General features: G+C 38.9%; 6 protein-coding genes and 1 non-coding gene across 9 annotated transcripts; 5 read left to right on the top strand and 2 right to left on the bottom strand.

Annotated features, from left to right (window-relative positions):
• Positions 1–890: 890 nt before the first annotated feature.
• Positions 891–4,038, top strand: LOC133710352 (probable leucine-rich repeat receptor-like protein kinase At1g35710). The gene is made up of 11 exons (XM_062136401.1): positions 891–1,200; positions 1,290–1,437; positions 1,512–1,583; positions 1,785–1,856; positions 2,054–2,125; positions 2,235–2,378; positions 2,465–2,545; positions 2,643–2,714; positions 2,845–2,916; positions 3,522–3,593; positions 3,712–4,038. The coding sequence occupies exons 1-11, from the start codon at positions 1,113–1,115 to the stop codon at positions 3,800–3,802; spliced, it is 984 nt and encodes a 327-aa protein (XP_061992385.1). The 5' UTR covers positions 891–1,112; the 3' UTR covers positions 3,803–4,038.
• Positions 4,039–4,170: 132 nt separating this feature from the next.
• LOC133710351 (pentatricopeptide repeat-containing protein At2g20540-like) lies at positions 4,171–5,876 on the bottom strand. Its single transcript, XM_062136400.1, has one exon. The coding sequence runs from the start codon at positions 5,789–5,791 to the stop codon at positions 4,187–4,189; it is 1,605 nt and encodes a 534-aa protein (XP_061992384.1). The 5' UTR covers positions 5,792–5,876; the 3' UTR covers positions 4,171–4,186.
• A 104-nt stretch (positions 5,877–5,980) lies between these two features.
• TRNAT-AGU (transfer RNA threonine (anticodon AGU)) lies at positions 5,981–6,054 on the top strand. The gene has a single exon. It is a non-coding gene; the product is annotated as a tRNA-Thr (tRNA).
• Positions 6,055–6,555: 501 nt separating this feature from the next.
• LOC133707992 (heparanase-like protein 2) lies at positions 6,556–8,905 on the top strand. The gene is made up of 8 exons (XM_062133446.1): positions 6,556–6,770; positions 6,870–6,906; positions 6,999–7,337; positions 7,431–7,661; positions 7,749–7,938; positions 8,027–8,152; positions 8,254–8,353; positions 8,496–8,905. The coding sequence occupies exons 1-8, from the start codon at positions 6,567–6,569 to the stop codon at positions 8,835–8,837; spliced, it is 1,569 nt and encodes a 522-aa protein (XP_061989430.1). The 5' UTR covers positions 6,556–6,566; the 3' UTR covers positions 8,838–8,905.
• A 337-nt stretch (positions 8,906–9,242) lies between these two features.
• LOC133712831 (uncharacterized protein At3g61260-like) lies at positions 9,243–11,099 on the top strand. 3 transcript variants are annotated; one of them, XM_062138947.1, is made up of 6 exons: positions 9,243–9,345; positions 9,472–9,566; positions 9,655–9,915; positions 10,011–10,383; positions 10,659–10,740; positions 10,813–11,099. In XM_062138947.1, the coding sequence occupies exons 1-6, from the start codon at positions 9,326–9,328 to the stop codon at positions 11,005–11,007; spliced, it is 1,026 nt and encodes a 341-aa protein (XP_061994931.1). In that variant the 5' UTR covers positions 9,243–9,325; the 3' UTR covers positions 11,008–11,099. The 3 variants fall into 3 exon arrangements, with proteins under 3 accessions (XP_061994931.1, XP_061994930.1, XP_061994929.1); XM_062138946.1 differs by lacking the exon at positions 9,243–9,345 and having other exon boundaries at positions 9,357–9,566; positions 10,017–10,383; XM_062138945.1 differs by lacking the exon at positions 9,243–9,345 and having other exon boundaries at positions 9,357–9,566.
• Positions 11,100–11,173: 74 nt separating this feature from the next.
• LOC133712832 (uncharacterized) lies at positions 11,174–13,059 on the bottom strand. The gene is made up of 2 exons (XM_062138949.1): positions 12,757–13,059; positions 11,174–12,257 (listed from the first exon to the last, which is right to left on the bottom strand). The coding sequence occupies exon 2, from the start codon at positions 12,181–12,183 to the stop codon at positions 11,395–11,397; it is 789 nt and encodes a 262-aa protein (XP_061994933.1). The 5' UTR covers positions 12,184–12,257; positions 12,757–13,059; the 3' UTR covers positions 11,174–11,394.
• A 642-nt stretch (positions 13,060–13,701) lies between these two features.
• Positions 13,702–14,748, top strand: LOC133711095 (uncharacterized). Its single transcript, XM_062137264.1, has 2 exons — positions 13,702–14,530; positions 14,641–14,748. Exons 1-2 carry the CDS (start codon positions 13,702–13,704, stop codon positions 14,673–14,675), a joined length of 864 nt encoding a protein of 287 aa, XP_061993248.1. The 3' UTR covers positions 14,676–14,748.
• Positions 14,749–22,778: the final 8,030 nt, after the last annotated feature.

The raw sequence follows: 22,778 nt of genomic DNA, 5'->3' as shown, positions 1-22,778 counted from the left end.
TGAAGCTTTAAACATGCTGATTACAATCTGATTATAGATAGTCCTGAATGTATTATGGAGCCTACGTTAATATATCTATACTTCAAGGTTGACTAATTTAATACATAAATAGATTAGTTCAAGTTTTTCTATCTTTGCATAGAACTAGGGCTGTCACTCGGTTTGTTCGAATCAGTTATAGGTATTACCAACTTTAAAACCAAAGTTTTCGGTTTCAAAATTGAGCTACCAATTACCAACCAAAATTTTCAGTTTTTAGTCATATCTACCAAATTCGGTATTTCGGTTTTCGATATTATCAACTTAAGAACAACTAATTATTTGTAATATAAATTACAATGAACAATACTAGGTTTTTCAATTTTATAGTCGTAAACTTTGTACTGATCTACTTATTATAGCTTTATTTTGTACATATGACAATATGACATCAAGTTTTAACCATTTTTAGTAAAACTAGGTTATTTAACCATCTTTGACCAGATTACTTAAAATACATGTACTATTAATGTAGTAATGTTTCATACTGTTATGAATTTTTTTATATTTATTTCTTAATATACATGTATGAGTATTTAGATAATCGGTAGATTAAGTATTTACCAAAACTAAACTAACTTTTTCGGTAATTTTCGATTTCAGTTTTATCTGTCTCGATTACCAAAAAGTCGGTTTATCAAACCTAAAACATCGGACCAAATTTGGTAATTACCAAACCAAGTGGCAGACCTACATAGAACCAATATACTTTGATATATTGGTGCATTAAGATATGGTAGAATTTTTTTCGTAAATTTAAATACAAACACAAAAATAACAATAATAAACCACAAGTAACTTAATGGAAGGAGACCAACCAATAAGAACAAGTAGAAAATGGAGAAATAACCAACTGTCACCGACGGTCGATAAGCCTTTCCGCGTTTGGCCAATACCCAAAGATTGAAGAAGAAGCAGCTCCACCTTCTCTGTATTCCAGTGTTCACACAGACCACAATTGAGCTTGCTCCAAGATCTATTCTCAACTAAATGCCACTCACTTCGCAAACCTAAAACCCCAAGTGTGAGATCAGAGATCTGAAATTCTCCGTCTCCATTTGGATTTTTTGGAAATGGCGCTTCGTTTTCACTTCACCGCATTCTCTCTGATCCTCCTCCTTTTCCCTCTGCTCCTCCACGCCAAAACCCTGAAACGTGACAGTAAGTCCTCCTCAGCTCCTCTCTCTATCTCGCTCATTCAGTTCAATTCAATTCGTACATGAAATGACGTCGTTTTGGTGTTTGCGCAGTGAAAGCATTGAACGAGATCAAGGCTTCGCTCGGCTGGAGAGTAGTCTACGCCTGGGTCGGAGACGATCCCTGCGGCGACGGCGATCTTCCGCCCTGGTCCGGCGTCACTTGCTCCACTCAAGGCGATTACCGAGTCGTCACTGAGTTGTAGGCCACTTCTTCACCATTCCGATTTTGATTACCGGAGAGTGTTCGGCTTTGATTTTGTTCAAATTTTGCAGGGAGGTTTATGCAGTCTCAATTGTTGGGCCTTTTCCTACTGCCGTCACCAATCTCTTGGATCTCACTAGGCTGTAAGATCACTTCTTTAATCTGATCCTGTTTAATTTACTCTCATTTATGTTACTCAAGGTTAAATTTTAAGTTAAAATGCAAACTTTATGAACTCCAGTTTGTTTCAGTTTTGTGAAAGCTCAATACTTCATATTTTTGTGAAAGCTCAATACTTCATATTTGTGCTTCAAGAATCTGCTGTATCTGTGTTCGTTTTACAGGGATCTCCATAACAACAAGTTAACGGGGCCTATCCCTCCTCAGATTGGACGATTGAAGCGCCTGAGAATACTGTAAAGCCCTTGTTTTAATCAAGATTGTTTAGCTATACGACTCATGCCAGTAGCACTGATTTATGCACTGATCATGTATTCAGAGAAAAGATGGAATTTTCTTTAAACAAAGTTCACAATTTTTGTAGCTTTAGTTGATAACCGTGTTCTTATCGAGCCTTGAAGTGTGTCATTTACTCATTGTTACTGCTTTTCAGTAACTTGAGATGGAATAAGCTACAAGATGTCATTCCTCCTGAGATTGGTGAACTGAAGAGTTTAACCCATTTGTGAGTGAATGTAAATTCCCTCGCCAATTAGATTTTTCTTCTTTTCGATTTTTTTACTATAACTTAACTATATGCTGTTAAGAAACATCATGAATTTATAATTTTGCAGGTATCTAAGCTTCAACAGTTTCAAAGGGGAAATTCCTAAGGAGCTTGCTAATCTACCAGCTCTTCGCTATCTCTATCTGCAAGAAAATCGTCTTATTGGGCGAATTCCACCAGAACTAGGAACTCTGCAAAATCTTCGGCACTTGTAAATTTCATACTTCTGCTCATGTTGTTGTGATAAGGATCTGTATCTGATTACTCATGTGTCATTGGAATACTGTTTGTTGATAGGGATGTCGGCAACAATCATTTGGTGGGTACTATTCGGGAACTCATACGCATTGAGGGCTGCTTTCCGGCTTTGCGTAACCTGTAAGTTAATTCAAGTTGGTGAATACATAGTCACTTCCATCTCCTGTGTAAATGAAGTGATAAATTAAGCGGTTCTTTTTGCAACTGGGATATGTAGTTACCTAAACAACAATTATCTTACGGGAGGAATTCCAGCTCAGCTTGCCAACTTGACCAACTTGGAAATCTTGTATGCATCCTTCCCCCCTTCTCTCCTGTCTACAAACTATTGCGTCTGAAGTCTTAAGTTTGTCTTCATCTAGATAGACTAAATATTCTTGTGTCATAAAGTATGTTGTGTTGGTTTTTGTTGGTTATAGGTACCTGTCTTACAACAAGATGTCTGGGATTGTTCCATTAGCAATATCCCATATTCCTCGATTGACTTACTTGTAAGTCTCCTTTTCTAGTTTATGTTCTCTATGTTTGTGCTAGAACAGTCGATATGTTTATGGCTTACTTTCATCAAGGGTTTGCCTTTGCTTTTATCGCCAATGTTCAACTTGTAATCTAGGTTCTTCTTGCAATACCAATGAACTAACTGTCGTATATAAACATGCTGTTGCATCTATTCTTGGGCCAAGTACAATCTTGGAAAAAGATCTACTTCGTCATTCACATTACTTATTGATATAAAAATACTGAAGAAATCTACGTATTACTGCATTAGGTTGAGGAAATAAATGTACAATTTTCTAAGCTTCTCTGCTTCTGCTCGCTTTAGGTACAAATGCACTGTCTTGTGCTCTCAACAGGAATCCTTTTTTCTTTTTTCAATGAAAATGATATCATATACTCTAATATGTACCCTACCTTGCTTGTAAACAAAATCAGCACCCTTGCCACTTGCACAATTTAAAAGCAAACATGTACCAGACTATGGAGCTGTAGCTATCAAAATTGAAAGAAGTGATTGCTGATGCTCCTTTGGATCAGGGCTTTTTGTATGAAAGACTATTTTCCCCAACAATCTTATTGTTCATTGATTTGTTATTAGGTACTTGGATCACAATCAGTTTTCGGGGAGAATTCCTGATGCCTTCTATAAACACTCATTCTTGAAAGACATGTGAGTTTCTTTGCCAGAACCAAATGAATTTGAGAGTAAAGCATGCGTTATGTTCTAATTCTTGACATTATGAAGCTAATTGAGTGATGTTGATATATGGTTCGGTTGTTTTCCACAGGTATATTGAAGGGAATGCATTCAAGCCTGGTGTAAAACCGATAGGCATACACAAAGTTCTTGAGCTCACTGACACGGAATTCCTGGTCTAGTCAAGATATCAAGATATTTTTTATTTATTTACCAATTGTGTTAACGTACTGCCCAAACAAGGGTTCATATATTGTCTGAATGGAAAGGAAATATGTGTCGATGAATTTTTGCCGTCACTTAGATGTATCCATGTTGCCAACTTTCCAACAAGTTGCCTATATGTGTAAATTGTATCTGAGCTTCATAGTAGTTGAAATATCCAGATTAACAAGGCAAACAATTTCATTTGTTGTCACAGCAGGCGTCAGTTTCCAACCTCCCATCTTCCTTTTGTTTCATTTTGTCAGAGGTAATCTTGGTTTCCATCAATTCTCTGTATGAAATTGGTGGAACCAAATATGATCCATGAAATTCAGCGGCCAACAATTCAAAATCGATTTATATCATTTCTTGTTAACCAGAAACAAATATGGATAATCACTGCCTGAAAAATCCATTTGCTTCATTATAGTTTGCAAAACTAACTGAATTTCTTCCATGTGAGGGTGTGTTTTCTCCCCTGCAATGAATTCATAAACAGCTTTATCAATCTCGACCGAACTGCAACCCGGGGCCTTATCTACTCCTATATTTCTCATCAAACTTCTCATTCTCCTGGCATCACCATGCTTTCCGGCAGCTGCATATAAATTTGAGAGCAAGACATACACGCCACTGTGACGTTCTAGCTGAAAGAGTTTCTCTGCAGCAATCTCAGCTAGTTGAGACTGTCCATGATTGCAACAAGCGCTGAGAAAAGCTCTCCAAGCTACTGCTTCTTCAGAAGGGTTACTTGAACTGGGTATTCTTTCGATTATTTCCCTTGCTTCTTCAAAGAGACCAGCACGACTTAGAAGGTCAACAATGCAGCCATAGTGTTCACTTTTCGGCCTAATATTGTATACATTACACATTTTATCCAACACCCTCATGCCTTCATATGCCATTCCTGCATAACTACAAGCAGTAAACACAGCAATGAAGGTGATATCATCCGGCCTGACCTGAGCTGCCTCCATCTCTCTAAACAGCTCGAGTGCACCTTCTCCATCCCCATGCATTGCCATTCCTGATATCATAGCATTCCAGCAAACCGTATCCCTCTGCGGCATCTCATAAAACACTCCTCTAGCTAAGTCCAATTTCCCACATTTCGCATACATGTCAATAAGACCAGTGCCGAGTCTAACACTCGATGGCAACCCGAGCCGATTCAAATACGAGTGAATCCAAATCCCAATATCCAAATCTCCCAAATGAGCACAAGCACATAGAACACTAACAAAAACAGCCTCATCAGGCTCTACATCAGCAACCTGCATCAACCGGAACAAATACAGACCTTCTTTAAAGCAATTGTTTTGCACATACCCAGAAATCATGGCACCCCATATTCCTCTATCTCTCACAGGAGCCTCATCAAAGAACACTCTAGCAGTGTCCACATCACCCACCTTTGCATACCCAGAAATCATGACCGTCCATGACACAGCACTTAGCCTAGGCATTTCGTCGAACACGTAGCGTGCACCTTTCATATCATCAAATGCACAGTACATAACAATCAGAGAGTTGCCCACATAGATATCAGACTCAAAACCCAATTTCAAGCTAAACCCATGAACCAACTCGCCAAGAGTATAGCTTTGAAGCCTGGCAGAGGCCTTTAGAACATAAGGGAGGGTATAATTGTCAGGGTAGGTCCCATTTTGTAACATCTGGGTGAACACATTTAGGGTTTGGGTGAGTTCATTTCTGAGCAGGAGAGCTTTTAACATTGTGTTGTAGATGCAAAGGGTGGGTTGGGGAATGTGTTGGAAGAGTTTTGAGGCATAGGAGAGGCTTCCATGATGTGGGTCTGAGCAGAAGGCTAAGAGTCTGCTTAAGGCAAAGGTGTTATGGGCAAGGCCACAAGTGAATACTTGGGCATGAGCTTGGTGGAGGTGCTTTAGGTTCTTGCACTTCTCCAACAGTTGGAGGCATCTAGTACTGCTGCTACTATATGACATGGGAGTCAAGTACTAGAAAGAACAAAGACAAACTAACATCTGTTTGACTGATGATGACAATGAAGGAGGGATTGTTCAAGCACAAGCAAAATTGATTGTTTGAAAAATGAGAGGCAAAATTGGCGAGGTTGAAATACTTCTGTTGCTGGCAGGGATCAAATATATAAACATAGCAACAATTAACAAATGGCTCTCGTAGCTCAGTTGGTTAGAGCACCCGTTTAGTAAGCGGGAGGTCTTGAGTTCGACTCTCAACGAGAGCATTTTTTTGCTTGCCTGGCTGGGCCTTCTTTTTACCTGCTGAGATCCAATAATTTTTTTTTTTTTTCCTTTCCTCCTAGAAAAAATAAGAGTTATAGTTGTGGTTAGTTGGTATATGAAGACTCTCAATGAGCCAACCAAAGAGTTGTTTTAGTGTTAAATCACCCAAAATTAGAAGTTAAAATGGATTTGTAATACCTTGGCTAGTTGGCTGCATGTGTTTAATGGCCACTAGGATTTATTACTCTTTGCTGAAGTTATCTAAAACTAGATAAAATGCTATTACGTAATTGAAATGCAATCAAATTATAATACTTGAGACACTGTTAAGTAGCTTATTTTCCCATTCGAAAAGGTTTAGTGTTCGAATGAAACACATATCTAATGCATAGCTAGATTTGATCCTATCCATATGCTACTAAAAGATAAGCACCAATTAGTCTTCGTTTCTCTATATAAGTACTCTTATGTTCTTGAGGTTATTCATCAGAATCAGCTTCTCTTTCTGTGAAAAATGGGGTCGAGAGCTATTGCATGTTGCATTCTGTTGTCATTGTTCTCAGTAGCTTTAGCTGAATATGTCGATGTCAGGGTTCGAGGAGTAGTTTCGATAGCTAGCACAGATGACAATTTCATATGTGCAACCCTGGATTGGTGGCCAACTAATAAATGTGATTACAATCAATGCCCTTGGGGAAAAGCTGGAATTTTTAATCTGGTGTGTATATCTTTCTCACTGTTTTATCTTGTTTAATTTGTTAACAAAGTGATGAGGAACTGAGTTAACCTTCTTGCGTATTTGGAATCTAATTTGCAGGATTTGAAGAACAAGACCTTGATCAATGCAGTAAAGGGTGAGCAGGTTCTTAATATTTTGAGTAAAAGTTGGGGTCACTGATATTGTTGAAGTGTTGCAGAAGAAACTGACTCTTGTGTTAAATTTCAGCTTTCAATACAATAAGGATCAGAATTGGAGGTTCATTGCAAGACCAAATTATTTATAATTTTGGTTATGGAGTGAAAGACTGCAACCAAATCGTGAAAGATGGTTCTGGGCCTTTCTTGTTCAGTGGCGGTTGTCTTCAGCCGAAAAGATGGGATGAGATCCATGAGTTCTTCAACCAAACACAAGCCAAACTCTGGTTTGGATTGAATGCCCTTCATGGGAAGAAAACGGACCCGAAAGACAAGATTCTTTGGGTCGGTGATTGGGACGCAAAAAACGCTCGTGATCTCATGGAGTACACCATCTCAAAGGGTTACCCTGTTGAGTCATATGAGCTTGGTATATGAAATCACTTTTACTTTTGACTGTATATATAGATACAAATCATACAATTTTGGTCTGTTAATCTGATTACTACGTGTGGTTTAACAGGAAACGAGTTATGTGGGAGTGGGGTAGGTGCAAGAATAGAAGCTGAACAATATGCCAAAGACATGAAAAAGCTCAAACAACTTGTGACAGAGTTGTTCCCAGATGGTAAACAGCCAAAGGTTTTAGGCCCCGGCGGCTTTTATGAGAAAAAGTGGTTCAATGACTTCCTGCAGGCCACCGGACCCGGTGTCCTAGACGGTGTGACTCATCACACTTACGACCTTGGTGCTGGTATGTATATATTTCACTTTGATTATGTATATAAAAACAGGCAAAAGAAACGATGGGTATGCTGAGGTTTGTTGAAAATGCGCGCAGGTGTTGATCCAACCCTTATAACCAAGGTTCAAGACCCATTTTACCTGGACCATTCATCTCAGACATATAACGATGTGGCAAACTCAGTTAAACAGTTTGCCCCATGGACAGACCCTTGGGTTGGTGAGGCTGGTGGAGCTTACAACAGTGGTGGCAAAGATGTTTCACATACCTTTGCTAATGGCTTTTGGTACTTAATCACAACCCTAAATTTTGTTCTGTCTTCAAAACTTAGCGCGCAAACGGTTAGTGTGTGACTAATGAGTGAATTGAATTAGGTATTTGGACCAACTTGGTATGACAGCAAGCTACAGTCACAAGGTTTACTGCAGACAAGCCTTGATTGGAGGGAACTATGCCCTACTTAATACCACATCTTTCATCCCTAATCCTGACTACTATGGGTTAGAATCTCTGACCTTTACAGTATCTAAAGTAATTAAATAGTGTTGAAATGTTGCAACACTAATATGATTTTTTCTGAACCGTTTTTGCTTTACACCAGTGCACTGCTATGGCATAGACTGATGGGAAATAAAGTGCTCTCTACCGTTCATTATGGCTCTCCCTTCTTGCGTGCATATACTCATTGTTCAAAGAAAAAGGTAATTCTACTTGAGTAATTGGAAAGCTTCTATAGCCAAGAAAGCACTTCTAACTATTTATGCTAAGCACTGTTGAAACCAATATCAAATGGGTCTTCACATATGTACTTACGTTGTGAGAATTACTTAATTTTGTTTTCAGCCTGGGGTCACTCTGCTTTTGATCAACATGTCCAACTCTACTACCTTCGATGTTGAAGTTTTCCCCGAGTTCAATCTGCATCCTTGGCAAAGATATGAGGTACAATCGGACACAAAATCAGCTGGTGCACCAATGAGAGAAGAGTATCATTTGACACCAGAAGGTGGCAATATCCAAAGTGATGTGCTGCTACTGAATGGGACTCCATTGAAGCTCACAGAGTCATCCGACATTCCTGAACTGCAACCAAAACTAGTGGATCCTACCTCTGCAGTCAGTGTTGCACCACAGTCGTTCGTCTTTGTATCTATCAAGGACTTCCATGCCCCTGCATGCGCTTAGTTAGGAGAAGATTTTTTTCTTTTGGTGAAATAGTTAGGAGAAGATTTTGCTTCTTTTGTTTGTTTAATCCGAGAAAAAGTTTTGTAGTTTGGTATTTTTCTCTTGCTATATATGTAATTTAAACTAGTCTTCTGAACGAGAAGATTAGCTTAGCTTTTCATTTTCTGAATGAAAGTTAAAATATACCTTTCATAAGGTTCCTGAAGTGTTGCCTGAGCCTACTTATGCCTGCTTCTTTTTGTTTGTAAGTCTGAAAGCTAAGAATCAAGGAAGGAAAGAAGGAATACTTTACTTAAGCAAAAAGGCTTTTCAGAACCAGACCAGGCCTTGCGTACATGCAAAGTATACACGACCTTTCTTTGCCGCCTTTCCTCTATAAACAGTCCTATTAACTATTTTAAACAAGATCTCCTTTTCCCCAAGTATGCTTCAGCTTCTCCTTCAAATAAACAACTCCCTAATGGGTACCAAATCATTATTCAGAAAGAATGGAGCCTAAGCAAATGAGGTATTCTGGTTCCTACTCTGATATTTACTGAGCATTTCCATCAATTGCCAATCACCATTTCACTATTATAATTTCTATATGATCAGCAATTTTTATGTATATGACTAAGCAAAGCATTATTGGTAGGGTGAGATTTTCTGGTGTAAATCAGGTGAAAACAGAAGAGTCCGGCAGCGTCATTGATCGAAGAATACCACCACAGAAAACTCAATCTTTCAAAGGTAATATGTACTGAACCCTTCCTTCTTCGAGAAAAATATCGCCATCAATAGAAGGTAAAATAGGAAGCATCAATGTTGTTTCTTGCAGAGAAAAAGAAGACGCAGAACTGGTTCCAGAGACGGTTTTCTGGGCAAATGAGTCAAGATTATGATTCTATCGTTGAAATAGAGCATGCAACCGCAGTGGCAGCTGCCGCATTTGCAGTTAAATCAATCGAAGAATCGGCAGTCTCTGATAAGAAAAGGACAGGCGATGAAACTAGTGACTCTTTGGTGAAGATCAAGAGCAAAAAGGAAGAAACAACAATTTCAAAGCCAGAACCTGGAAGACTTTCCAAACTATTCTCAGGTAAAGTATGTTACACGCATAACATTTTATGACAGCTAAAATCAAGTTGCTGGTTATTGTTTTCGAACTAGAACTAAGAAGATTGCCTGTTTTAGGTGCAGGTTTAACAAAAAGTACTCAAGAAGATCCAGATAGTAAGGTGCCAATAAGTACTTCTCCTACTTTTCCAAACGACAAGATCCCGGGAAAGACCATCCTTCCTGCTCCCTCTATCAAACGAACTCCAACGTCTGATGCCATCCATCCTGCCCCATCAATGAAAAAAACTCCAACTTTTGCTGATAAGCCATTGAACAGCACAAGCAGTATAAAACCCGAAACTTCAGCACCAAAACTCAATTTGCCCACCACTATGAAACCTGCTGCACCTGCAAATGAAACCAAAGGGCAGAGTGCAGCAAGACCTGGAGTGGTAAAGACAAAAGCAGATAAATGGGAGGAGGCTGAGATGGCTAAACTCAAAGAAAGGTAGCTACTCAACGTTGACAATATTAATGTTCGGTAACTTTTAGCCAAGAACATTCTATGGCTTTCAGAGACTCGTGCAAATATCCAGAGAGGATTTACACTTTCTGAGCTCCTGAAATTAAAGAATATTCTATGGCTTTCTTCCTTCGAATTTAAGATCATATTATCTTCTTCCCTTCATTCAAAAAAAAAAAAAAAAAAAAAAAAAAATATATATATATATATATATATATATAGATTTTATGCTGTTCTTCCCTAACAGTCATGATTGTTAGGTATGAGCGGCAAAATGCTACAATACTTTCCTGGGAGAACAAGAAGAAGAAGAAAAGCAAACTTCGGCTGGAGAAAAGAGAGGTTCATCTCGCTTGTTTATTTCAAATATATTTAATACTCTGATCAAGGACTAATACAAACTTGAAAATGCAGAGTGAAACAGAGAGAAGAAGAGTAAAAGCGCTACAAAAGTACAACAATGAGATGGAATTTATCAAACAGATTGCAGAAGGAGCAAGGGCACAGGCAGAGGAGAAGCGTAGGAATAAAGAACTCAAGGTGAAAGAAAAGGCAAATACACTAAGAAGAACAGGGGAAGAAGCTCCTACAACATGTTGCTGCTTCTAATACGATGACTTATAGATACTTGAAAACTGTGAAGAATGTAAATATCTCTTTTAAGAATATGTATTCACCCAGAGAAAAAGATTGAAATTCCATAGCATGATTACCATGGTATAAGAAACAAATAAAATACAAAATAATTAGATGGACTACATAAAAGGTTCACAACGGCATTCCCAAATCTATTCCTGTACATTGCAAATACATATAAATGACAATCATCCAAAGTTAGAAGTCCAAAAGTACAAATTACCCAAGAACGCTAGCCTCATAAGCTCTTGAAAGCCTCTGGATATTGAAGACTAGAGTTAGTAGGAACGTATATGAAAGACAGATTTGGTGGAGCCAAATATTCCTCAGATTCTCATAAGTGGGGGATCTGATGATGCCTCACGAGGTTATCTCCCTCACCAGCCTCTCCAGAGTAGGATATGCGAAGTACAGTACCAAGGCAGATGGGATTGCAAAAAGAACTGTGAGTAGCAAGTAGAGCACCAAGATTATAGCACTGCCAGGTATTACGCAAAAGACAATCAACAGAAGCCCTATAACTAATGGGAACTTGGATGTAATGTGAATGAAGCAATCCAAAGACTTGTGAAGGGAGAAATGATGCCGGTCCACACGGCCACCATCATCAACACCATTATACCTTGACAGCAAAGGACAACTAGAATGGTTCCTCCTCAGGTTACTATTCCCAGCTTGATTTCCACTAGCCAAGTTGACTCTTGGAGAACTAATTTGTTGATTTTCCCCATTCAAGGCAGGACCAAACTTCGCCCTATCACCATTGAAGCTCTCAACCATCCATAGAAGGAAGAAATTCTTGCGAGGAAACTTTAGATTCCCCTTATAAACCAGCCGCAAAGAAAACAGGTGGCACCACGGGCAAGAAATGAAAAATGGGATCTTAAATTTTTGAGTCGAGAATCTGAAGACAGCCCACTGAAGCGCCAAGACACAATTTCTGCAGAGGGTATGACCGCACCATAATACATGGGGCACATTCTCGACAATGTTGAAAGATTCCAAGCAAATAGGGCATTCTAGCCCTTCCTCTCGGCTTGAATTCGAGCAAACTTCATCATCCGAGGAGTCCAATAACACCCGGCTCGGCTCTGACGAACTTCTTCTAAGTCCAATGCTCGTAATGGCATTAGAAGCAAAGCCCCACATTTGAATATCCCTTCTTTTAGTGAACAAGATAAAACTAATCAAACAAAGTATGAAGCACAGCAAGCAGAACAACCCTGCAACAACAGAACAAACCAAACCCGAAAGGCCCTGATTATACAAACTAGCTAGACCAAAATTACACCTGATCTACCCTATTTATTTATACAAACAGTCCTGATCAGACCATAGTGCTCAGCTCCACTCCACCTTGGATACTGAAGAACTATAAATTCCAACAATCTGAAACTGCAAAACTGTTTACCCTTTTCAAAGTTTAACACATTAAAGCTTAAATCTTTCACAATGCAACCAAATTTCAACACAGAAAACCCAGAAACGTTTCAATCAAATAATGAAAAAGAAACGAACTTTTGCAGAGGTTAGGACACAATGAGCTGGGAAATGAACCCCCAACAAAGAAATGAGTGCATTACGATTTAGAGCAAATGAAAATCGAAGGAACTGTTACCGCATTTCGACAAACATAAATAAATTAAGTCTAGATTTACGTGGATTCGAAGATTGATATAAACATTTGAAATAATGAAGAGGAACAGCTAAAAAAGACATTACCTTTACTAGTTTAATCGAAATCTGGAGCTCCGGGGATTTGGACGGAAGAACCAAGAGGGATGATCAGCTCCGGTGGCCGATAAGTTTGATTATTTGGTTGGAATAGTGAAGTGAGACGCCGTGTCGTATGAATTGGGTTGTTATGGACATGGGAGAGTGACAGGTGGCGAAGCCCGCGTCACAAGGATTCTCGTTGGGTCTTTTGGTGGTGGGAAGAGAAGGGGGAGGGTTGGCAGTAGTTGGGACCAACATTTTTGTTTCATAAATTTCATATTAGGAAGTAAGCTCTGCTGTGCTTAATTTAAGTTGGCAAAGAGAAAGCATACAGTTCTAGCCAAAACACGTCTTGTTATTTGACCAACATTCTCATTACGTCTTGTTATTTGATTTTCTAATTGACTGGTTGTATAAGATTAAAATCATTCAGTAACAACCATAAGTTCTAGATCACGTAATGGTATTTTGATGCATGTTGTAATATCAATCTATCACTATACTGTTCTGTTGATCATTAGAATAGAACTAAACTTGTGTCTTTGTTTTTTTTGGGATGTGATTGTATCTTCAACAGAAGGATTGACCTTCACATTCTTAAAATCAAAACAGTGTGATATGAAATTTTAGAGATTAAATTCAGTGATTTGAACTCTTCTTCTTGCTAACATGCGTTGATTGTTCAGTGATGCCTTATTCCCTAAATTTTCAGTTTTACAATTAAGAAAAATAGTATGTTGAATTGTCTTTGTGCCAACAGGTAAAGCCTTTCAATTGAATGTGCATTTTGGGGATCTTTTATGTTTTCTGTGTGAAATTTTTCACTCGTTTGCTTGTTTGAATTTTCTGTGGATTGCTATGAATTTTGCATTCTAAATTTTCAAACAAAGCCTTTAAAATCTCGAACAAAAAACTAAATTTTTTTTCTTTCTTTTCCTTGTTTTTTCAGCTATGAACTCTGACTATTCTCTGCACAACATTGAGCCTCTTAATGGCTCAAATTTTAAAACATGGAAAGAGCGTATTGAGCTTTATCTTGGCCTCCAAGGACTTGATGTGTGTTTGAGGGAGCCTCAACCAGTTTTGAATGAAACTGGTACTGAGGCGATAATTGTGAAACACAGGGAGTGGCATAGGACCAATAGAATGGCCAAACTAATTATGAAACAAACCATGTCACCTGTGGTGAGGGGTAGTGTTGCTGAACCTGATACGGCTTTGGGATTTATGACTGCTATTGGCCTGAAGTTTAAGGAGAATGAGAAAGCAGAGATTTCAGCCTTACTAGATCAGCTTTTAGGCATGAAGTTTGACTCCTCAGAGAGTGTTAGGGAGCATATAATGAAAATCATTCACATAACCACTAGACTTGGTGAACTGGAGATTGCGTTCTCTGATGCCTTCATTGTTCACTTGGCCCTGATCCGTCTTCCTCCTAGTTTTGGCCCACTGAAGACTGCATATTTTTCACAGAAGGAAAAATGGGACTTGAATGAGCTTATAGCAATTTGTGTGCAGGAGGAAGAGCCAATTAAGAGCCATAGGACTGTGTCTGTGAATTTGGTTAACAAGCAAAAATGGAAGGGTAAGGGCAAAGTTGTAGCGTCTAGTGCTGCAAATTCTGGTGAGGGCACAAGCGGGACTAAGCCATATCAACTTGGTCCTAAGAAGGGCGTCAATAAAGGCAAGAAACCTGGGACATTTAAGTGTTTTTTCTGCAAGAAGGAAGGGCACATTAAAAAGAACTGTAAGGGTTTTAAGGATTGGCTGGTGAAAAAGGGTAAGTCTTGGTTTTCAGTGTTTTCTATTGAAGTAAATTTAGTAAATTTTTCCCCTAGTTCCTGGTTTCTTGACACAGGCTCACCTATACATATTGCAAACAACTTGCAGGGCTTCATAACAAGGAGGGCACCAAGGAAAAATGAAGTCAACATCTCTGTGGGAAATGGAATTGGAGTAGCAGTTAAAGCTATAGGAACAGTTAGGCTAGTATTAGGCTCTGGAGCCATTTTTGATTTAGAGAATGTTTTTTATATCCCTTCTATGAAGAGGAATCTTATTTCAGTTTCGTGTTTAGTCAAGAAAAGATGTACTTTTTTCATCCACTTATCAGGAATAAAAGTTTCTTTTGGTTCAAAATCTCTTGCCTTTGCTCCTTTCATTAATGATTATTGGTTGCTTGATTGCTCTCTGCCTAAAGATGTGATGTTGATTGAAAATGGTGAATCAGACTCGAGTAAGAAAAGAAAGTTTAGTGAAAATTCTGCATTTTTATGGCATAGAAGGCTTGCTCATATTTCCAAACAGAGATTGCAGAGAATGGAAAAAGAAAACCTGCTGCCTAAGCTTGATTGGTCAGATTTTGATACCTGCATAGAATGTGTCAAGGGGAAATTTACTAAATCCAGGAATAAAACTTCAAATAAAAACACTGAACCATTGCAATTGATCCACACTGATATTTGTGGACCCTTTGCCAACACCACTATCTGTGGGAACATATATTTCATTACCTTTATCGATGATTTCACCAGATTCTGCCATGTTTTCTTGTTGTCTGAAAAATCTCAAGCTTTAGAGAAATTCATCATTTTTAGAGCTGAAGCAGAAAAAGAATTGGGGAAAGAGATTAAATCAGTTAGATCAGATAGAGGGGGAGAATATTATGGTAGGTACACTGAGGCAGGACAACAAAAAGGGCCTTTTGCACTGTATTTAGAAAAACATGGAATCCAAGCCCAATACACTACACCCGGAACACCAGAATCTAATGGTATTTCAGAGAGAAGAAATAGATCTCTTCTCAACATGGTTAGGAGTATGATGTGTACCTCGGGATTGCCTAGATTTCTTTGGGGTGAAGCATTAAAAACTGCCAATTATTTGATAAATAGAACTCGAAGCAAAGCTGTCACCATGACCCCTTATGAACTGTGGAAGAATAAAAAGCCTAGTGTGAATCACATTCATGTCTGGGGATGCAGAGCTGAAGCTAGACCTTATAACCCTCATATTGGAAAACTAGATCCAAAAACAGTTTCAGCCTATTTTATTGGTTATCCAGAAAGATCTTTTGGTTACAGATTTTATTGTCCTAATCACAGTACTAGAATCATCGAGACAAATAGAGCTGTTTTCCTTGATGAAATAAACCATTCCCATGCTTTCGAAGACCTTGAGCTTGAGTTTCAAGAATTACCTTACGATGAAACTGAAATGTCAAGCACACCACTTGACTTCAATATCCCTACTGAACCTGTTCTGCAACCTCAACTTGAAGTTGTGCAACAAGTTCAACAACCAGCTCAAAATGTTGAACTGCCAAATCCAATAGAAATTGAAGTAGAACCTCATGTTGGTGTTGTGGGGGAGGAACAAAATGAAAATGTAGTTGCAGGAGAAGCTCAAAACGAGCTTGCTGCTGATAACCAGTTTTTAAGAAGATCAACAAGGGTTAGAAGACCAACAATTAATACTGCAGAATATGAAGTGTACCTGCAGGAGGCAGATTTGGAGTTTTCTGATGATAACGACCCTTTAAGCTACAAGCAGGCCATTGAAAGTGATCAACGTTTAAAATGGGAGGAAGCAATGAAAGCTGAAATGAAATCAATGGATGATAATCAAGTCTGGGAATTGGTGGAACCTGTGAAGAATCATAAAGAAATTGGCTGCAAGTGGGTTTACAAAACCAAGAGATGTGCAGATGGCTCCATTGAGAGACATAAGGCTAGGCTAGTAGCCAAAGGTTTTACACAACAAGAAGGAATAGATTTTAATGAGACTTTTTCACCCGTTTCCACAAAAGATGCTTTCAGAATTATTATGGCCTTAGTGGCACATTTCGACATGGAATTGCACCAAATGGATGTGAAGACTGCCTTCTTGAATGGAGACTTGGATGAGGAGATATACATGAGACAACCAGAAGGTTTCATTAAGCCTGGAACTGAACACTTAGTTTGCAAACTCAATAAATCAATTTATGGTTTGAAACAAGCCTCACGACAGTGGTACCTTAAATTTGATGCAGTTGTGTGTTCTTTTGGTTTCGTAGAAAATTTGGTTGATGAATGTGTGTATATGAAAATCAGTGGCAGGAATTTTATTTTTCTTGTGCTTTATGTGGATGATATTTTATTGGCAAGCACTGATAAGGGGCTACTGCAGGAAACCAAGTCTTTCCTTTCAAGTAATTTTGATATGAAAGACTTGGGAGAGGCTTCCTATGTTTTGGGAATAGAAATCACTAGAGATAGAACCAAGCACTTGCTAGGACTATCCCAGCAGAATTACATTTCAAAGATATTGAAGAGATTTGAAATGCATAATTGTTCTCCAGGACAAGTGCCTATGTCTAAGGGTGATAAACTGAACAAGAGTCAATGCCCCAAAAATGATATTGAGAAAGAAGACATGAAGAGCAAACCATATTCTAGGCTTGTGGGGAGCTTGATGTACGCTCAGGTTTGTACTAGACCTGATTTGGCTTTTGCAGTAAGTATGTTAGCTAAGTTTCAATCCAATCCAGGACATGAACACTGGATAGCTGGGAAGAAAATCTTAAGGTACTTACAGAGAACTAAGAGTTATAGCTTGGTTTACCGAAGAGTAAATGAGCTTGAAGTTGAAGGTTTTTCGGATGCAGACTTTGCTGGACAGTATTCTGATTCTGGAAAGTCAACTTCCGGCTATGTTTTCATGCTTGCTGGAGGGGCCATAGCGTGGAAGAGTGTAAAGCAAACGCAGACTGCAACCTCCACTATGATGGCAGAGTACATTGCCATTTATGAAGCAACATGTCAAGGCTTGTGGCTGAAGAATTTCTTACAGCAGACCAAGTTGGTGAATTCAATTATTTCTAAACCATTGAAAGTACACTGTGACAACTCAGCTGCAGTTTACTTTACAAAGAACAATAAAAGATCAACCAACTCCAAGCATATTGACTTGAAATATTATAGTGTTAGAGAAAGGGTGAAGCATAAGGAGCTTGATATTGTGAAGATTAGTATCCAGAACCAGTTGGCTGATCCATTCACAAAACCCTTAGCTGTTGCAGCTTTCCAAACTCATGCACGAAGTATTGGCATTCTGCCTACTTTGGATACTGAAGTCTAGTGGGAGTATTGCCAAATTCAGTGGGAGTTCTGTTTTGTTTTGAGCTGATTTTTAAGTTTTCTGATTTATGTTTCAGTTTTGCATTTTGATTGAGTTTTTTCTTAAGAACTTATCAAGTTGTATTTGACATTTGAATTTTACAAGTCAATAAAATTCAGTTTATCCATGGTTTTAAGTTATATATATATTGTTTTGCTGCAGCATTTTGTTTTGAATTATGTTTTGATCCGTTTCTAACTCTTACCATATATGTATACATTCAGCAATTAGTTATTATGGATCAAAATTTTGATAACACATTATGATCAGTTATAATCATTGACTGAGTGTTGAGGTTCTTGCACATTGAACCATTAAGAGGACCATGTACAGATGCATCAAGAGTTAAAATTCACATTCATTGGCACTGTACATATTAAGTGATAATTCTAGTGTCTCATGTGATGCATGATCATGGGGTTTTGTAATTGCAGAGGGATCAATTTTTACAATTTTGAATCTTTTCTGTGGTTCTTCAACATGGTTGTACATTGACAAAGATTTGGTTAGATTAAGGTACTCATTTTATCTCTGTGCACACTTTAGTTGATTACTATGTCTATGCTGAGCAATATTCTTATTACATGGATTCACTAGATGTTCAAGTGGGAGATTGTAAGACTTGATATGAACATCTAATGAATGCATATCAAGTGTAATAACTATTGTTACCTAAAGAGAAAGTAATTTGAGATAATATGAGAAAACTTATTCCATGATATTCGTATTTATTTGTGAATCTAATATTTATGATTGGGAATCTAAATGGCTTGGTAACCAAGCAAGAATATATCGGATATATTTTGTTAGATACAGTAATAATGATATTAAGTAACCTGTTATGGGCAAGTATTCATTGTTTCTGTACAATATAAATACAAGGTCCCTGTGACCTCTCCAAAACACGCAAGCATAAAGTTCTAGCCCCATAGATAGTAGCTTCTAAGTTGAGAGGATCACAGAAGACCTTATTGCAAGATCGATGGCCTTCTCCACCACTGCTGGTATAATTCATGTTCATAACCGATTCTGTTATTGTCTTGCTATGCTATGCTATATATATGATCTTCATCTTGTGTTTATTATTTGTGCAACTTCATGTGTAGTTTATTTTTCCGCTAACAATGACCGCACCATAATACATGGGGCACATTCTCGACAATGTTGAAAGATTCCAAGCAAATAGGGCATTCTAGCCCTTCCTCTCGGCTTGAATTCGAGCAAACTTCATCATCCGAGGAGTCCAATAACACCCGGCTCGGCTCTGACGAACTTCTTCTAAGTCCAATGCTCGTAATGGCATTAGAAGCAAAGCCCCACATTTGAATATCCCTTCTTTTAGTGAACAAGATAAAACTAATCAAACAAAGTATGAAGCACAGCAAGCAGAACAACCCTGCAACAACAGAACAAACCAAACCCGAAAGGCCCTGATTATACAAACTAGCTAGACCAAAATTACACCTGATCTACCCTATTTATTTATACAAACAGTCCTGATCAGACCATAGTGCTCAGCTCCACTCCACCTTGGATACTGAAGAACTATAAATTCCAACAATCTGAAACTGCAAAACTGTTTACCCTTTTCAAAGTTTAACACATTAAAGCTTAAATCTTTCACAATGCAACCAAATTTCAACACAGAAAACCCAGAAACGTTTCAATCAAATAATGAAAAAGAAACGAACTTTTGCAGAGGTTAGGACACAATGAGCTGGGAAATGAACCCCCAACAAAGAAATGAGTGCATTACGATTTAGAGCAAATGAAAATCGAAGGAACTGTTACCGCATTTCGACAAACATAAATAAATTAAGTCTAGATTTACGTGGATTCGAAGATTGATATAAACATTTGAAATAATGAAGAGGAACAGCTAAAAAAGACATTACCTTTACTAGTTTAATCGAAATCTGGAGCTCCGGGGATTTGGACGGAAGAACCAAGAGGGATGATCAGCTCCGGTGGCCGATAAGTTTGATTATTTGGTTGGAATAGTGAAGTGAGACGCCGTGTCGTATGAATTGGGTTGTTATGGACATGGGAGAGTGACAGGTGGCGAAGCCCGCGTCACAAGGATTCTAGTTGGGTCTTTTGGTGGTGGGAACTGGGAAGAGAAGGGGGAGGGTTGGCAGTAGTTGGGACCAACATTTTTGTTTCATAAATTTCATATTAGGAAGTAAGCTTTTTTTTTTTTTGAGGGAAACTGTCAACCACTTTATTAATAATAATCATAAGAGAAATTACAACTTATAGATGTAGAAACTACATCAAAATATAAAATAACAAGAACAATACTAGATGCAACAATGCATCGGAGATCAAACCTAACAAGGGCATTAAGGGATGCAATTAAGCATTTGATGAAGCACCGAACATAATCCGGGCTTTGTAAAACGGTACCAATAGTATGGCCGACCATACTTCCACGCAAAGATATACGTCGAATAGAGGGTAACCTTCTATCAAGGTAACCGGCGGTAGTGTGACCGACCTTACCCACTCCACACAAATTAATACGTCGAGTAGAGAGCAATCTTCTACCTAGGTAGCCAAAATTCCAAATCCAGAGTATAGTAGAAAAAGGAATCCGTAAAAAGTCTCCTGGATCCCAAATACGAATCCAAACAGAAGACAGACCCCAAACAAAGGCCCATCTTGAATAGCCCAAACAAAAAGAAGCCCAGGTCCATATCCACATGTGGGCACCCAAAATCTCTCTGGGCACCCAGATCGGCCTTGTCCTCCACCTCAGCCGTTGCGCCGCCGATCCAACATCCAGACCACTCCATCGACGACGGCCATCGACTGGCAAGAAGAAATCGACGTTACAGGCCGCGAACCCACAATCTGGTAGTAGCATCGTCAGGTGATCTGGCCGGAGAAAGCCCACTCTGATCGATCCCACCGTCGGCAGTCCCCCTGAGCCGCACCCCCGCGCTGCTAACAAGGCTACGCCTACCCTGGATCTAGGATGCCAAAAGCCGATCCTCCGGGCATCAGGCAATCGCCGCCGAAGATCCGAGGGCGCTGTCTCCGTCCACCGCCGAAGCACTACAGCAGCACCTAGATCATGGATCACCCCGAACGGAGAGGATCCGAACGCAGTGCTGATAGAACCCGGATCCCAGGTTTGGTTAGGATCCGCCAGATCACGGAGCTGCCCTCCACCACCATCATTGAAACCGATTGCAGCCCTAATAACACGAGCAAAACCCGAAGGGGTTGAATCTCATCGCCAAAACGACGAGAGTAGGTTGCAGCAACCCGAAGGTTGAAGAGGAGAGATTCTCGAGTCCAAGAGACTCGACTGCCAAGGACCACGGACGCCGACGTCGCAATCCAAGAATATCGGACGGCAAAACCCTAGGGTTAGCCGCCGACCATAGGAGAGAGTGAGAGCTCTCATACGTTGTCTTTCATATATTAGGAAGTAAGCTCTGCTGTGCTTAATTTAAGTTGGCAATCTTTCACTTATACTAGAAGGAAAACACATAGTATGTGTGTAACTGTGTACTTAATTTAAAGAATAAAATAAAATAATGAAATCAATTTTGAGCAGGTAAATAGAATGAGCAATTGAAATGAGTGCGTGGAAGTTTTATATTACACTTATTTTTAATTTTTTTTTTATCTTTTTCCTCTTTACAATTTATAGTTTTATTCTTGCAAATTTAAACTTAAAGTTTTATCTTTTTTCTATTTCAGTAAAAAAAAATTATTTTGGCTGATAAACCCTCTTCTCTTAATAATAGTATAGATTAGACCAAATATCTAGTAAATATATTTGTCTTTTAAATTTTGCTCTAATCTTTGTTGTACAAAGACGATAACATATTGATAATAGTTTGTGCATTGTTAAAAGATACATAATATACATTTTGTTGTATATTATTTTAAATTTCTTTTTATTGTTTATTCAAATTATATATCAAGCATTTGTATAAATGAGCTGAAATGCACATCACATATTACTTTATTATTTTTCTACTAACTCTAAAAATGCAACATTCATGAGTGTACGATCCTTGTCACTATTAAACTATTTGGTGGTTTTTTATTTGACTACTTACTTATGAGTATAAAACCATTGAAAATAATGGTACTTTCATCTGGTACCAATCTACCATGAATTAAACAAGAATTGAATACCGTGAATTTAGTTCCCACGTGAATTGGAGACCGTGAATTTAGTTTTCGACATGTGGCCTCCCCTGACGTCGGAAATCGACCATGTATGCATTTGTACTCACGGCGACGCCGCCACCGCCACCATTAAAAGCAATAGAGGTGCAACCCACCAACAAAGGTAGAGAACCCGTAGTTGGTTCTTTCCCCGAGCAAACCTGCACCTCCCACACTGCCAGCAGCCGCTCTACAATCCCAGAGCCGCCGCCACCGCAAACCAGAGAGGACTGCTCTACAGCGCCTCCAACGCCGTAGCCAAAAACCAGCCCCTCACCACCACAAAGAGTCGGATCTCCAGGAGCTGACACCATAGCAAATACCAGACCATCTTCGGTCCCCACCCCGAGAGAGTCTTCGAATAGAAATCCTCGACCACTGCCATCACGAACCGTGATAATAGCAAGAAGAAAGAGGTACGTTGCAGCCTATGGACACGGATAGCCATCGAGCAAGCCCATCACAACCGTGGATTAGACGAGAGAAAAGAGAAACAACCCCCTTCACTGTCGCAGGTACAAGACCACCACCATCCAAGGCTAGCCGCGGTCGAGACGCCTCTCTTGCAAGGGTTAGAGAGAAAAGCATTTTTCTCCGTGTAAAATGTTTTCTTATTACACATTTTAATTATAAAGTTACCTACTAATAACTAGCATGTTGACACGCGTTTGCCAAGTTCT

This window comes from Rosa rugosa, chromosome 5, assembly GCF_958449725.1.
Source record: "Rosa rugosa chromosome 5, drRosRugo1.1, whole genome shotgun sequence".
NCBI lineage: Eukaryota > Viridiplantae > Streptophyta > Magnoliopsida > Rosales > Rosaceae > Rosa > Rosa rugosa.
This window is presented reverse-complemented; position numbering and strand designations above follow the sequence as displayed.